Consider the following 14,963-nt stretch of genomic DNA (forward strand, 5'->3'; position numbering starts at 1 on the left):
TGAAACTAACTTCACCCCGGTTTTGTCGCCATCTTCCTTCGGTACCTAGAAATAAAACGACTACCGACACGTTTTCAGAATTTTAAAATGTTCGGCTCTACCAGCGCACTGCTGAAGCATTGCATAGATTGGCCCCCTTGTCACCGACACCCAATCCAGCATCGGGCCGATAGCAGTATTATATATTATATGAATATCTTTTGGACAAACAGTAAATGTATCTGCAGGAATAAAACAGAAACAAGCAAAAAGAATAATTAATGAAAGATTTACAGACTCATTTACATATTAACCTCTTAACATTTCAAAGGCCCGCCCGCCCACGGGCCGTCAGCTCCTGGCGGCAGCTTTCGGTATGTGCACACAGCTGCTATGTTAACTTCATGCTCATATGATCCACCGTCTGAAATCCTCGTGATTCGACCAACGCAAACCATTTCAAGACACGGTCAGACCAGCCAGTACAAGCAAAATTGACGCGACTCACCTATGAGGCCTCACAGTAACTTAATCCCCCGGTCGATTATATTCCAACAAAAACGGTCTTGTTACGCTGTCAAAGGTCCAGACGATCCAATCCAGAATACACAGCTGGCCAATCACAGCGCAGTATAGAACTCGCTCTAACAGACACTTTCATGGCTGCGCTCCATTGACTCTGATGCAGAAAGAATCGTTTTCTAGCTTTTTCTGGCTGTATTTTTCTAAGATCTGGTCAAACGCTGTTCCTGCAGCATCTTGTAATAGTTACAGCAGCTACCAGAGAGGCTGAAAGGAGAAGGACGATTTATTCTCTAAAACCTGAAACAAATCCAGAAATATGTTGGCTGTGGATTGTTCCTAATGTAAAGTTAGTTAGCTAGCGTTAGCTAACTAACTCAGTCTGAGTCCCTTTGAGTCCCTTTGAGTCCGTCTGAGTCCCTTTGAGTCCCTTTGAGTCCCTTTGAGTCCCTTTGAGTCCCTTTGAGTCCGTCTGAGTCCCTTTGAGTCCGTCTGAGTCCCTTTGAGTCCGTCTGCGTCCCTTTGAGTCCGTCTGAGTCCCTTTGAGTCCGTTACAACAGTAACTAAGGGGGGCGGGGCTTAGCGAAGGGTCAATTGTGCTGAAGACTGGCACTTCGTGTAGCCAATAAAATTCTGAAAATAACGATATCCAGCTTTAAGTAGGAAGTTCATGATCTACCTGCAAAAAAACACGTCTGCGTCGAGCTGCCGGCTGATACGGAGCGATACAGCAGCAGCCGCCTGCCGCCAAGGGGCGGGGCTGTTTTAGAAAAAATACGCTAAGACACACACTCATGGTACGAAATGTAAACTTGTTCTAGGTAAGGCTTTATGCTGTGGCCCTACAGTGTTTCCCAGCTGTAGTTGTCTGCAGGCATTTGTTAGCAAACATTTTCAAGCGGAAATGAAAAATATATTAGTTTTAGTCTGTTTAAACTTATATTAATCAATTCCAGTAGCTCTTACAGTCATTCTGACTTTATTCTGTGTTATCTTTCAGAGAAGCCCAAAACCAGGCAGATACTCCAAATGGTTCAAGAACTTATTTCGGATATGCCTTGAATCGGCGTTTTGCATGAATGTTACAGGTTAAATAGGGATCAAAGGTGACCTCAAATATCCTAAATATTATGACCCACCTGCTGAATTATTCCAAATTAAACACGGCGGAACAAATGCTGACAGTAATTTAGAAACCCCGGGATGTCGTTGAGCTGCAGCGTTCGTGTACCTGACGGTGCCGCCTGCTCTCTGGATCCTCATCCTCTCCTCGTAGATGGTCGGGTTGTGTTCTTTACTGAGAGCCAGAGTCACCGACCTCCTCCGTCCGTCTGCTCCTCCTGTCGCCTCCATCCGACACAACACCGCCTGGAGACACAGACAGAGCACAGGCATGTGCCACGATGCGTTTAAGGCCGTCAGGTAAACCTCCAGTGGACCCTGCAATGGGTAACAGTAATAATGTGTTATTGTGGTTAAATAAATCCCAGTGTACCCTGCTGTCTCCCAGATTGGCCACGTACACCGTGTCGTCCACCACCAGCACACAGGTGGCCGTGGAGCCGTCCTTCCACGCTGGTTTCCTGTTTCACGGCACAGAGAGAGAGGAGACAAAACACCTGAGGCTACATCCACACTACTACGATCTCCGTCCTCACCAGCGTTACAGCTGCGTATCAGAACTGATCTCCGGCTGTATTAAAACCACTGAAAACTCACATCACGCGGCCGTTCACGTACACTGAGCATGTGCATGCCGGTGTGAACAGGAAGCAGACTGTCTAGTCTGCAGCTGCAGAAGATTCGGCTAAAGAAGAAACAAGAGACGAACGAAGAGCAGCGATGGTGAAGAACCACATCAGAGATTTCTCTGCATGGAGCGACAGCGAGGTGGAACTGTTACTGAGAGGAACACGGGAGGACAAAGAGACTTTGGCGACGGGAAAGTGTTGATGCAAAGTAAATACAGTGACATGCACAGTACAAGTGTTGTTTACACAGTACAACATATTTTAAAGGAGACCTATTATTCGGCTTTTTCAGTTCTATATTGTAGTTCTGTGACGCCTGTATGGCAGCTTTGCATGATTCAAAGTTACACTGGTTCTTCATGTAGGCCTTCATTTCAGCCTCTGTCTGAAACAAGCTGTAGACGCTCCTGTCTCTTTAAGGCCCCCCCTCTCAAAGCCCACTGTCTTCTGATTGGCCAAGACCTGAAGCATGTTACCAGGCTGTTGTTGTCGCTGGGCAGAACAGGCAGACTGAGCGTTGCTGTGCCGTTGCTATGGGAGCACATGACCATATATGGAACAGCTTGCAGGGATTTCTTTTAAATACTTAAACCTTATTATTTGAAGCTTTGGCCATGTTTAACACGAACATCCAACATTATAACCCTGTGGATAAGTCATAAAATGTGGGAAAGCATAACAGGTCTGCTTTAATAAAAACACCAAAACTAAAACTCTGTCAGCAGCAGCGTGTTTCTGCTTTGCACGACTGATAAGAGCCAATCAGGAAGCCAAACGTGAGCGTCTGCATTGTCGTTTTGAAAGTCCTCTGCTTTCACCCCGCTTTAGTCTGGACGGGAGGCGGAAAAGTAGCGGAAGGTATGAGTTTTAAAACGAAAACGTAGGAGTGAGGATGGAGCCTGAGAGTGACATACATCCAAATTATAAAAAACATAAAGCAGTTTACGACGTCTAGTACTCCACATCATGGGTTTTAAAACACTGTGGCCCCCTCAGAAGGAAATCAAGACGCCTTTGGGAGGTTATAAACAGGAAGCGTATTCTTGCCCAGGATTCAGTGAGTTCAGACCTGTTTAACCTGCATTTACTTATTTTTGTCTCCATTAAAATTAGCCAAATTAGCTGTTAGCACAGATGTACAGACAGCTACTGAAGAAAACTTAAAACGTGAAGCTTCTGCAGCTAGAAGAAGAGTCTGAGCAGTTTTTACGGACATTTATTTAATATGAACATCTTGAGATTCTTCTTACTGGCTGGACGCCGTCTTCAGAAAGTCTTCATCTGTCTGACGGAAAGTGTCGAGGAGACATTTCTTGATCAGCTTGTCCACGTTCTCCGTTTCCCCTGAAAGAGACGACACGTGTGATTCGGCTCCCACAGCAGGAAGAAAGACCCCAAACAAAGAAGTTCTAATAACCTTCACAGCAGAGCAGCTGGATTTTAATTTAAAAACTCACCGCTGGGGAACTTCTTCGCCAGATTTTGGTGAAGATGCTCTGCAGCGAATCGAGACGCTCGCGCTCCTCCGTGACCGTCGAACACGGCGAAGTACGAAACACGAGACCTGCGAGACACACAGAGAGAAACGCGTCAGAGACACCCCCTCCCTCTCACAGGTGACGACTTCCTGTTTGGAGGACGTACACTTGTCCCGGCAGGGCGGACAGACAGCCGCTCATGTCCGGCAGCAGCACGTGGGCGTCCTGCATCTCCTCCCGCTCGCCACGCCTCGCCGCCACGTAGCCCCTCAGCACCGGGAGGCCTGGGTGACAACACACACACGTCATTCACACGCTCTTCATCTCTACGGGCGCTATTTCCATCGACTCGGCGTCTACGAGCTTTAAATAGAGCAAAAAAGAAGCAAACAAACATTGTGGTGGAAGAGCTGAAAACCTTCTTTGCAAACTTTCTTGATCTCCCCCCGCTCCTCCTCTTTTTCATCAGCGCGACGCTCGCCATCCTCTCGCTTCCGTTTTAATCTTTTCTCCTCTTCTTCTTTTTCTTCTTCTTCTATTTCTTTGGTGGACTGTGGTCGAGCCGCTGCAACTGGACCTGAGGAGAAATCAAACCAAACACAGAGAGCAAGGAAAAACTTTAACAGGGTACGTGACCCTTTAGAAATCCATCACTACACTCTGGGGGGAAAAATCCATTGGACCAATCACTGCTCTGGATCTTATTATTTATGCGTTGGGAAAATTTAGAAATTTGGAGTGGGAAAAACAGATTTAAATATTAATTAATTAATTAATTATTGTATGTGTGCCGAGACAAAGAAAACAGGAAATAAAAGGATCTAGTGAAAGTTTTAATTTGCCTTCTTTAAAAAGAACAAAATACATGACCGAACCTTTACGATGCCCAGACACGAATTTCGCTTGTTACAGCAGCAAAAAGGCAGAAATAAGTTCAGATACATATAGGAAATAAAAAGAATTACATTTAAAATAAAACAAGAATAGAAACTATTCAAAAGCAATTAAACTCAAGCAGTACATACACAGTACCCACGAGCAGTACTTTAACTAATTGTCTGTATAAATAGGAATATCATGTGATGAGTATGAAATATAGCATATAATATTGTATAGTATGAGTATAGTATAATATAAAATTAATATTATATGCATTTGGCATGCATAAAGTTTTTTCTTTTCACACTGTGTTTAATTATAATAATATTATTTATTGTGATATGTATTATACAGAGTACACCAGATACCATATATATTATCTTATACTATATCACTACTAGTGTTGTAGTCAAGACCAAGAATTTTAGGGGCTGAGAGCAGTCCAGACCGAGTCAAGACCAAGACCAGTGCCCTGCATTACATGGCACGCAATAAAATGTGGAACGAGATCATAGGTGCTTCTCAAATAGCTCTGAAAGATCCACATTCCCATTAAAACACCCACATACAAACACTAAGAGCTGAAATCAACGAAAGCATCGCACGTGTCGCACGATGCAAAAGAAATTTATTGATATTCCCAAAGTTACGGTCTTGAAATTAAATCCCAAGTCCTCAATGTCCGAGACCGAGACAAGACCAAGATCGTGAAAAGGTGGTCTTAAGACCAAGACAGGTGTTGTGCCGAAAAGTGATTGCCGTCTGCTGGAGCTGTATTGGAGTCTCTTCAATCACTTTCTGGCAAGTGAAATAGCCTACTGCATTTTATGGGTTGTATTGGCCATTTAAAGGTATTTTAAGAGGTAAAAAGTACTAAGTGAGCTAACGTTATAATCTGTCAAATATAACTCTTCTGACTGAAATCTACTAATTTCAAGGCAGAAATAACCTTTCAGTCAATACCAAAAGGCTTCAATCATTTTCTGGCAAGTGAAATACTGCATTTAATGAGTTGTATTGGGCATTTAAAGGTATTTTAACAGGTAAAAAAGAGTGGATTGGTTGGTAGGCCTACACAGCAAGTAAAATAATGCAGAGTCATAAGGATAATTGCAAAATTGTCTTCATTTTCTATCTAAGTTGGCAGTACATCATGTTAATTAGGCTACAGCCCGTTTTCCAAATATAAACAAAGATATTACACATAGGCCTACCAAACATCACTTTTCGGCTATATTACACTGTACAACATTACATTATATATTTTATATCACCTTTAATATCATTACTTAATCATATTATTCTGGTGTTTACCAGACTGGCTGAAACTATTAGTAACTATTCAAATAGTTACTAATAACTAATTCCATTTTACTAGTATCTATTATTTAGATACTAGTACCTATTAATTAGTTACTAGTAATTAATCCAAAAGATACTAGTAACATTTTCTCACTAGTTAAATTAAATTAGTTACTAATAACAAATGAAAAGGCCACACATTTACATTTCAAGCGCTAGTATCTAATCAAGCTAGTGAAACAGGAATAGTTAGTAGTGCCTAATAAATATAAATAAATAAGTAGAGTTCTTTTGTTCGGTACTACAGTAAATGGACCAGTACGCAGTAATAAGCTGGTGTTACTGGTGCTGAGGACATGTAATCAATACATAATCAATACTAACGTTGTCCCCACTTTGATGTAGGATATCGGATCCAGCTGTCATTAAAATCTAAGCGGTATTTCATCTGAACTCACCGGAGTTCTGCTTTGGTTCCGGCAGGTCGTCGAACAGGTCCATTCCGCCGGGTTAGCTCAGGTGTTAGCCACCTAGCTGCCGGGGACGAGCTGACGCTAGCTAGCTAGCTACCTGTCCGCACCTGTACCGCTACAGCCAGGCGTGTAAAGTGTCCGAATGGTTCCTGAAACGAGACAAACTCCCCCAACAGGTCGATTTCCGACACTTTATTTACTTTAAATGCGGAAACGCTGAATGTTTGCTTCAGCGGGGACGGCTAGCTTAGCGCTCGCTACTAGCGTCAAGCTAGCGATATAGTCAAAGACTATTTCCGGTCGCATACTTCAAACCAAAAGCCCGCACACGGAAATAAAGATCAGCCGGATACATATCTGAAAAATAATGTAGCAGTACTCAATATTAACCCTTTCATGCATGAATAATCAAATCACAAAGGTATATTTCATGTTTGTTTTTACTTTGGAACAAGTGAAAATATGCCTATAAAGTTTTTCCCCAATATATTTAATTTTGAAATGTGTCCTTGCATCAACGGCATCAAGAGTGATTCAGTGGAACCAAGTGTAGGTCCAACAAACTATCCATACATCCATCATCTACCGCTTAGCCTGCATGCAGGCTGGAGCCAATCCCAGCTGACATCGGGCGAAAGGTGGGGTACACCCTGGACAGGTCGCCAGGGCCACACAGAGACAGACAACCAAGTTAGGGTCGCAGACACGGGGAGAACATGCAAACTCCACACAGAAAGGCCGGGGTTTGAACCCGCAACCTTCTTGCTGTGAGGCATCATCAACATTTACTAAAAGCAAGTCTTATAAATACACATAAAGTTTTTCAAGTGCAATTTATGTATTTAAAACAAAATCATACAAAATAAGGCAGAATAGCCTTTGGCACAGATTGGACAGATGTATTTTCAGTCACAGAACAAAATGTACAGGAAATATATACTTAAAATCTGGATAAAAGTATTTCTAACATCTTGGTCTGGTTTTCTGACAATAAGAGGATTTTACAGTTATTGCTGCGGTACTTGGTGAATCTTCACTTCTCTTCCCTATTTTGAATTTATGATGCAGTATATAAAATGACAGAGACTGAAATCGATCCGTCCATCATCAACTGCTTATCCTGCGTACAGGGTCGCGAGGGAGATGTAAAATATAATAATCAAATGTGATTGCAGACAACATTTTGGGGTTCGCCACGTGGTGGTTGGAACATGGTATAACTTAAGTGGTCAGCTTTAGTGGACGTCACGCATGAAAGGGTTAAAAACAGTGTGAGACCATATCTTATAATCTTCTTTAATCTTTACATGAAGAAAAACTTCACATAATCATAATCTCATAACATTAAATCTAAGACAGTCATGCTACACTATTTTCAGTCAAAGGCTTTTTTTTGTTTGTGTTTGTAAATTTACATTTGTGCAGGTGTAATTTTGACATAAAGGGAATAAAATAATATGGAAAATTAAGTAATTATCTTTCAGAAAGGTAGATTTTCTGTCTCCTCCTGCTTCCTTCCCTTCTTTTTTATTCTAAGAACAAATTAATAGATATTTAAAAAAGAAAGAATGAAGTTTTAAATAAGTAAGTAAAATTAAAAGTAAACAATAACTAATAAATAGTAATGTAGCTAATGAAAAAATGCCTAAAATAAATATTGAGGGTATTTATGTTTAACTGGTTTCTCTTGGTTGTTGGAGAAAATAATTGTTTTCACATGTTGCTGAGTTAATTTTTTTTAAACGTGTGTGAATTTAATCCAAATTATAACGAGGTTGATAATAAAGTTCGGATGAGCAATAAAAGCGCATCAAACAGAAGATGATTTAATTAAATTACCTAACAACACTGTCTCCTTCCCTTCCTTCCTTGCCTCCTTTCCTTCCTCCTGGGTTCTTATTGGCTCTTCACACGCGCTTCCGCTGTCAGCCAATAGGAGCCGAGAAGCCGCTGTTCTCTGCTCCTATTGGCTGACAGCAGAGCAAAGCCAGAGCCTGGAGTTTACGGCGAACCAGAGAATGAAGTTGGGGAACCAGAAGCACGCGCGATGGATTTTCCTCTGTCGTGATTTTTATTCTATAAACTTCCCTGAAATATTTCTGTTATCCGACTTTCTCTGAGCCCTTTGAACCCAACATGAGGCTGAGTCTCTGGTGCGTTTGCTGGACTCTAACTCTCCACACCGCAGCTCTGCAGGGAGGCGTGCAGCCCGGCCACCGGCACCGGGACGGCGTCCAGACCCGGGTGAGGAAGCAGAGCACCGGCGGTTTGGACGCCGGGAAGCCGGCGGCGGTGAGGGGATCCGGGGAGAAGCTGAACGGGTGAGCCGCAGAAACGTTTAACACACTGCGCTTCTTCTGGTTCTTAAAACAAGAGAAAATAGACAGGAGTCTGGTTGCAGCCGCTGTGAAAACAGCTGGTTTAAACTAAAGCTTCACTCACGGAAAGAAGGAGCTGAGGATTAGTGTTTGTTCCTCAGGAACTAAGTACATTTACTCAATAATGTACTTAAATACAAATAAGAGGTATTTGTACTTTACTTATATTTTCTTTTCATGCCACTTTCTTCTTCTACTCCACCACATCACATATTATCTGACAGCTTAAGTTACTTTACAAAGTAAGATTTTTACACACAAAACACACAAAGTTTAAAAAAAAAAAAAAAAAGATGTTGTGTTTTAAATTAAACTTCCCAAAAGTCAAAGGCCTCACTTTTTTATATTGGTGTTAAAAAGTAATGGGGGGACATCAGGGATCAGATTAGGGGGCCTGATGATACACTTGGGTGACGAGACGTGACGATGCAGGAGAACAAGACAAAAAGATTTTTAACAGTAATTGAAGAAACATGAAATGCTGAAATATATGAGGTGCGGACGTGGGGGTCCTCCCCCGGGAAAACTGGATCATGAAACACTTCATTTCCTGCATCTTCTGCTCCAGTCTATGGAGGAAATGGGGAAACGTAACAAAAAACTCAGCTGGCAATTCATAAATATAGAAATATAACAGAATATAATGCAGTAATCAGATGCAATTTTTGGACAATGCACGTTTGTTTCTTCTATATTTAAATTGCATTCTCAAAGCATCTAACATTTGTTGTAGAAAGCTATGATTCGAGAACATTTTTACAAATGCTTTAAAAAAAAAGTTACGGGGCCGAAATAAGCTGTTTCAAAATGTGGTGGGGACCCGTCCCCAGCGTCGCCAGCGTCGCCAGCGTCGCCAGCGTCTCCAGCATCTCAAGCGTCCCCAGTGTCCCCAGCGTCCCCAGCGTCTCCAGCGTCTCCAGCGTCCCAGCGTCCCCAGCGTCCCCAGCGTCCCCAGTGTCCCCAGTGTCCTCAGCGTCTCCAGCATCCCCAGCGTCCCAGCGTCTCCAGCGTCCCCAGCGTCCCCAGCGTCCCCAGCGTCCCAGCGTCCCAGCGTCTCCAGCGTCCCAGCGTCCTCAGCGTCTCCAGCGTCTCCAGCGTCCCCTGCGTCCCCAGCGTCCCCAGCGTCCCCAGCGTCTCCAGCGTCTCCAGCGTCCCAGCGTCCTCAGCGTCTTCAGCGTCCCCTGCGTCCCCAGCGTCTTCAGCGTCTTCAGCGTCCCCAGCGTCCCTGCGTCCCCAGCGTCTCCAGCGTCCCTGCGTCCCCTGCGTCCCCACTGTAAATGACACCTATATGCCAACAGTTTATACACCTGATTGACACAAATTTAACTGGCAACTATTTCAGTGATCAAAGTTTCGGACTCGGACTTGCCCGTCTCGACTTGGGACTTGTAAAACAACGACTCGGTCGCACCCGTCAGGTGTGTCGGGCTGCACAATGTGTGAAATACCGTGTGTGTGTAACCAGCCTCAAGTGCAAATCTGACGGTCAAGTGATGGATGCAGAGTCAACACGCGCTAATCCGAAACCCTGTGAACTGACTGACTGTGTGTGTAAACAGAGCAGGTTTGTGTGAGAGTGTGAAAAGAGGCAGGAGTCTTTCGTCCACTTCAAAGTGCCGTCAGACGCACAAACACACTCTCTGGTCTTGTTGTTCGGACGGCTCTGCTCACGCTCATGATGGAGGAGTGAGGCGAGTTCCTCTCAAGACCCCCCCCCCCCCTTCATTCTTACTGAACCCATAACGTGGCTCATTTCACACCTGCAGCCCCTCGACGTTAATCTCACAAAATGACCTGAAACATTTCAACACGTGTCTGAACTGAAGATTAAAGGATAACTTAAGTATTTTTCAACCTGGACCTCGTTATCCCATGTTTCCGCGTCTACGTATGCTAATTGGAACAACATTTTTTATTTTTATTTTAAACTGCTCCAGTATTAAGTGTAATCAAAGTACGTCCACTAACATGCTTTTTTTTGCCACCAGGAATAACCATTCTCAGTTTAACATGACAAAGGTTGTCAACAAATATTTTTCGTTATTTGTTTTGTTGAAAGAATTAAATGGCAACTTCAGTGTTTTTCAACCTGGATCTTATTTCCCCATGTTTTTGTGTCTGTGACTCGTATATTGAAACTTGTTTTTGCTGCTGACAGGCTCTGATTGTTCTGACAACATTACTGAAAGGATCCCTACACAGACGGACCTTTTTTAAAAAGAGTAAGATCCTTTTTGTTCTACCAGAAACAGTCGCTTTATGGCTCTCGTCAAAGCCACCAGACTCCATTTATAAAAACAGTAATTTTACCTCTTTGGTCTACCACTGACTCGCTCGGTTACTTTTTGTAATTGTGTGACTTAACCCGTTAAAACACCAAAGTCACACACTAACACAGACAAACAAAAATAACAAAGTCATAAAATAACGCCAACAAACTAACCGACTGAGGCAGCGGTAGACCAGCAACTCCTGTGTTCTGCCAGGTAAAATTACTGTTTTTGTTAAGGGAGTCTGGTGGCTTTAATGAGAGTCTCTGGTTAAACAAAAAGGATCTTACTTATAAATAATGGTAATAGATTAATTACTTCTACAATCTATCAGTTATCATAACACTTCATTCATTTTCTGTCAATTAAATGAATGGATCATTTTTATTTCATTTCTTTATGTCCGATCAGTGAATAAGATACAAACAGCAAGCTGTTTGAACTGTTTTAAACTGAAGAGACCAGAGAAGAAGACCTGTTTCAGCTCAGTTTTATTTTAATCTGACCTGGAATCTGACCTGGAATCTGACTTGTGTTCATGATGTGAGTTCCCTCTGTGAGCTTCAGAAGGATCTGTGGGAGAATCAGGAGATGAAAAGTGAACGCCAACAGACGGCTCAGTGTTCCTGCAGGAACATAAAAGGAGGAGGATGTTTTATTTGAAGTAAAAGAAGAAGTTGAGAGCGTAGGCGAGCAGACGCCAGAGAAGAAGAGATCATCTGGGAAGGATTTAAAGGACTAAACCGGATAAATAACACAACCAGCACCAAATAAAAAGCAGTGGTGGAATCTAAGTACATTTACTAAAGTCCTGTATTGGGTTGCACCAACTATGTGTAAGTTCAAACTTAGCCTAGTTTGAATGAATTTCTAGCTTAAGTCAGAGTTTATGTGCTACTAACGTTTTAAGGGTTGCACCAGCTGAAATACGTCCAACGTAGACATAAGTTACAACTTAAATTGAGCTCATTTCGGTTAATGAAGCAAAATGCAGATCACAGACTGGTTAAGTTATGAAGGTATGAATTGAAAATGTAGCGAAATTAAGAGTAAGATTACTAGCCCAAAGAAAATACTGGATTAAAGAGTAAAAACTTAAATAATAAAGGAACGTGAAAAGGCAATGACTTATTTTTATTTATTTAGCAAATTTGCGTTTGCTGCAGGCGCCCTCACTGCTGTCTGCAGGCTGTAATAACAGCAGCACAGAAGAAGTCTGTAATATTGAGACACTTGGCTGAACCTGCCTCCAGAAACTTGTTTTTTTTCTCCCTTAACTTTTCAGCATCTCCTTTGCGTTGTCAGATATTTTCTATCGGCCTACACGATTTTTGTCCGTGTTTCAACAGTTTAATTGTGTGTGATTGATTGACTAGCCGCTCATAGTAAACCTTCTCGCCTAGCCGAACTCCGAAATCACCAGAGAAAAGTGGGGGGGACCAAACATAGATATAATAATATGATATAATATGACGGGGACATGTATAATGGCTCCTACGCGTATATAAGTTATAATGTTACAATTTCATCTGCCCGTTATACTTGGACACCGTTTAATTACGTCTATGTTGTTTTACGGTTTTACCACTCGAAGTCACTGTTGGACTAGCTGTAGATTAAAGTTTCATAGTTATCACCTAATCATAATTATTTGTCCTTGTTTACGTTCCTTTTTGTTGGTGTGTTTTGTTGCTATTTTTAGCCGTTAGCCTCTTCAGTATTGCAAAACGTTGAAAGAAAGAGAGACGACAAAACCGTAATAAACTCTGTTAAAAATAGAGCTGTTCACTGATTTTGGTTGGTATGTGTGGTTTGATTAGAATGGACTTTACGCCAGAGTAGCTAAGATGAACCTTGCGTCTCGGTGGTGCAACCAAACACCAACACAGCTCAAGTCTCAAACTAACTAGTTTCAACGTATTGTTTAGTGTGGACTTTGCACCCTAACTTAAGGTAGAACTTGCTGTACTTGTACTTTACTTGAGTATTTCCATTTTATGCTGCTTGTGGATGTGATGTTTTCAGTCGGCCATCTTTCATGTTGCTGTCAGAAGTTATGAGTCTAAATCTTTTATTGTGGCCGGCCTAAGGCCTTTTATTGTGGCCGGCCTAAGGCCTTTTATTGTGGCACACCTGTGCAGTCCCCATGCTGTCTGATCAGCATCTTGATATGCCACACCTGTGAGGTGGATGGATTATCTCGGCAAAGGAGAAGTGCTCACTAACACAGATTTTGACAGATTTGTGGACAATATTTGAGAGAAATGGGCCTTTTGTGCACATAGAGAAAGTCTTAGATCTTTGAGTTCACAAAAACAAAAGTGTTGCGTTTATAATTTTTTTCAGTGTAGATTATATATGTGATACACTCTGGTCTCTGAGTGAGACCTGGCCATGTGTATACAGCTTTAGTACTGTGTGTTATTGTGAGGGGGGGCCTCCTCTGCTGCTACAATACGACCAGCTCACTGTGAGTAATGATTAAATCCTCTGCAGAGACGTTGTGTCCACACGATGTTTAAAAATCTTCTCTTCTCTCTGTCCTGCGGTCGTGCTTCATGTTGTTGTTGTCCTGTCAAACCTGTTATCAGATCTGATTTCAACAAGTAGTCACAACATTTTAGACCCTGTTTACCACGTCAAGCATCAGATATCTGGTAGAGTTCAGGTTATTGCATTTATTTGTACAGAAAACGCGAATCTCACGCAGAGAGAAGCGACAAACTGATTTTCATCTGCAGCCTAAGACACGAACTCCAGTGACTCCGCCTGCGTGGCGTTACGGCTGCACCACAGTTTTGTTCTGTCCTCTGCTCGACGTCAATTTCCACTGGAAGCCTCTCAGAAGCGCAGCATGTAGCCTGCGTTATTGACTTGTTAATAAGTCATTTTTGTGCTGCTTCTACCTCTTTCACAACTCCCTGTGTGTTTCAGTTTTTATTCAATTTTATTTATATAGCGCCAAATCACAACAACAGTTATCTCACAGCGCTTTTCATAAAGGACTAGGTCTAGACCGAACTCTGTGATGCTATTTACAGAAGCCCAACAGTTCCCACCAAGAGCAGCACTAGGAGACAGAGGCAAGGAAAAACTTCCTTTTAAGAGGCAGAAACCTCGAGCAGAACCATGGCTCAGGGTGGGCGGCCATCTGCCTCCACAATATACAATATGTTGGTACAGACTGAATGAATAATGGTACAGATATTTATATCTATATATTTATTATAACGTAAATATCTGTACCATTATATAGTAACATTCTTAATGATAATAACAATAAGACTAGTAACAATAGTCGTTGCAGCAGAGGGTGTCGAGCAGGAACACGGGGGCAGCAGGTGACCCGCAACCACAGATCCAGAAACACCTGCAGGAAGTGATAAAAGGAGAGAGGAGAGGGACGAGAAAGCACAAGACTACCGGAAAGGGGAGAAGTTGTGTTAGTAACATGCAATAATGGGATGAGGTTGCATACAGAGGGAGAGAAAGTAGAGGAGAGAGGAGCTCAGTGCATCATGGGAAATCCCCCGGCAGTCTAGGCCTATAGCAGCATAACTAAGGGATGGTTCAGGACTCACCTGAGCCAGCCCTAACTATAAGCTTTATCAAAGAGGAAAGTCTTAAGCCTACTCTTAAATGTGGAGATGGTGTCTGCCTCCTGAACCCAAACTGGAACCTGGTTCCACAGGAGAGGAGCTTGATAGCTGAACGCTCTGGCTCCTAGTCTACTTTTGGAGACTCTAGGAACCACAAGTAACCCTGCATTCTGGGAGCGCAGTGCTCTGGTGGGGTAGTAAGGTACTATGAGCTCTTTAAGATAAGATGGTGCCTGACCATTAAGAGCTTTGTAGGTAAGAAGAATGATTTTAAATTCTATTCTGGATTTTACTGGAAGCCAATGCAGAGAAGCTAAAACAGGAGAAATGTG

At 42.5% G+C, this 14,963-nt stretch overlaps 3 protein-coding genes across 3 annotated transcripts in view; 1 reads left to right on the plus strand and 2 right to left on the minus strand.

Moving 5' to 3' along the window:
• The window catches only part of LOC123985569 (integrin-linked kinase-associated serine/threonine phosphatase), an 11,514-nt gene extending 4,841 nt beyond the window's left edge, over positions 1 to 6,673 (minus strand). The window contains exons 1-7 of the mRNA XM_046073184.1: positions 6,370 to 6,673; positions 4,149 to 4,307; positions 3,897 to 4,014; positions 3,710 to 3,816; positions 3,503 to 3,596; positions 1,997 to 2,084; positions 1,733 to 1,869 (exon numbers count right to left, since the gene is read on the minus strand). Of these exons, the coding sequence (XP_045929140.1) occupies positions 1,733 to 1,869; positions 1,997 to 2,084; positions 3,503 to 3,596; positions 3,710 to 3,816; positions 3,897 to 4,014; positions 4,149 to 4,307; positions 6,370 to 6,412 (746 nt within the window). The 5' untranslated portion in view covers positions 6,413 to 6,673. The remainder of the gene's footprint in view (positions 1 to 1,732; positions 1,870 to 1,996; positions 2,085 to 3,502; positions 3,597 to 3,709; positions 3,817 to 3,896; positions 4,015 to 4,148; positions 4,308 to 6,369) is intronic.
• Positions 1 to 14,963, minus strand: part of LOC123985567 (SH3KBP1-binding protein 1-like) — a 234,595-nt gene that overhangs the window by 102,836 nt on the left and 116,796 nt on the right. The window lies entirely within an intron of this gene.
• Positions 8,377 to 14,963, plus strand: part of LOC123985985 (latent-transforming growth factor beta-binding protein 4-like) — a 107,562-nt gene continuing 100,975 nt past the window's right edge. Inside the window, exon 1 of the mRNA XM_046074015.1 lies at positions 8,377 to 8,705. Within this exon, the coding sequence (XP_045929971.1) occupies positions 8,521 to 8,705 (185 nt within the window). The 5' untranslated portion in view covers positions 8,377 to 8,520. The remainder of the gene's footprint in view (positions 8,706 to 14,963) is intronic.

The sequence above is a fragment of the Micropterus dolomieu genome, linkage group LG17 (genome assembly GCF_021292245.1).
Source record: "Micropterus dolomieu isolate WLL.071019.BEF.003 ecotype Adirondacks linkage group LG17, ASM2129224v1, whole genome shotgun sequence".
NCBI lineage: Eukaryota > Metazoa > Chordata > Actinopteri > Centrarchiformes > Centrarchidae > Micropterus > Micropterus dolomieu.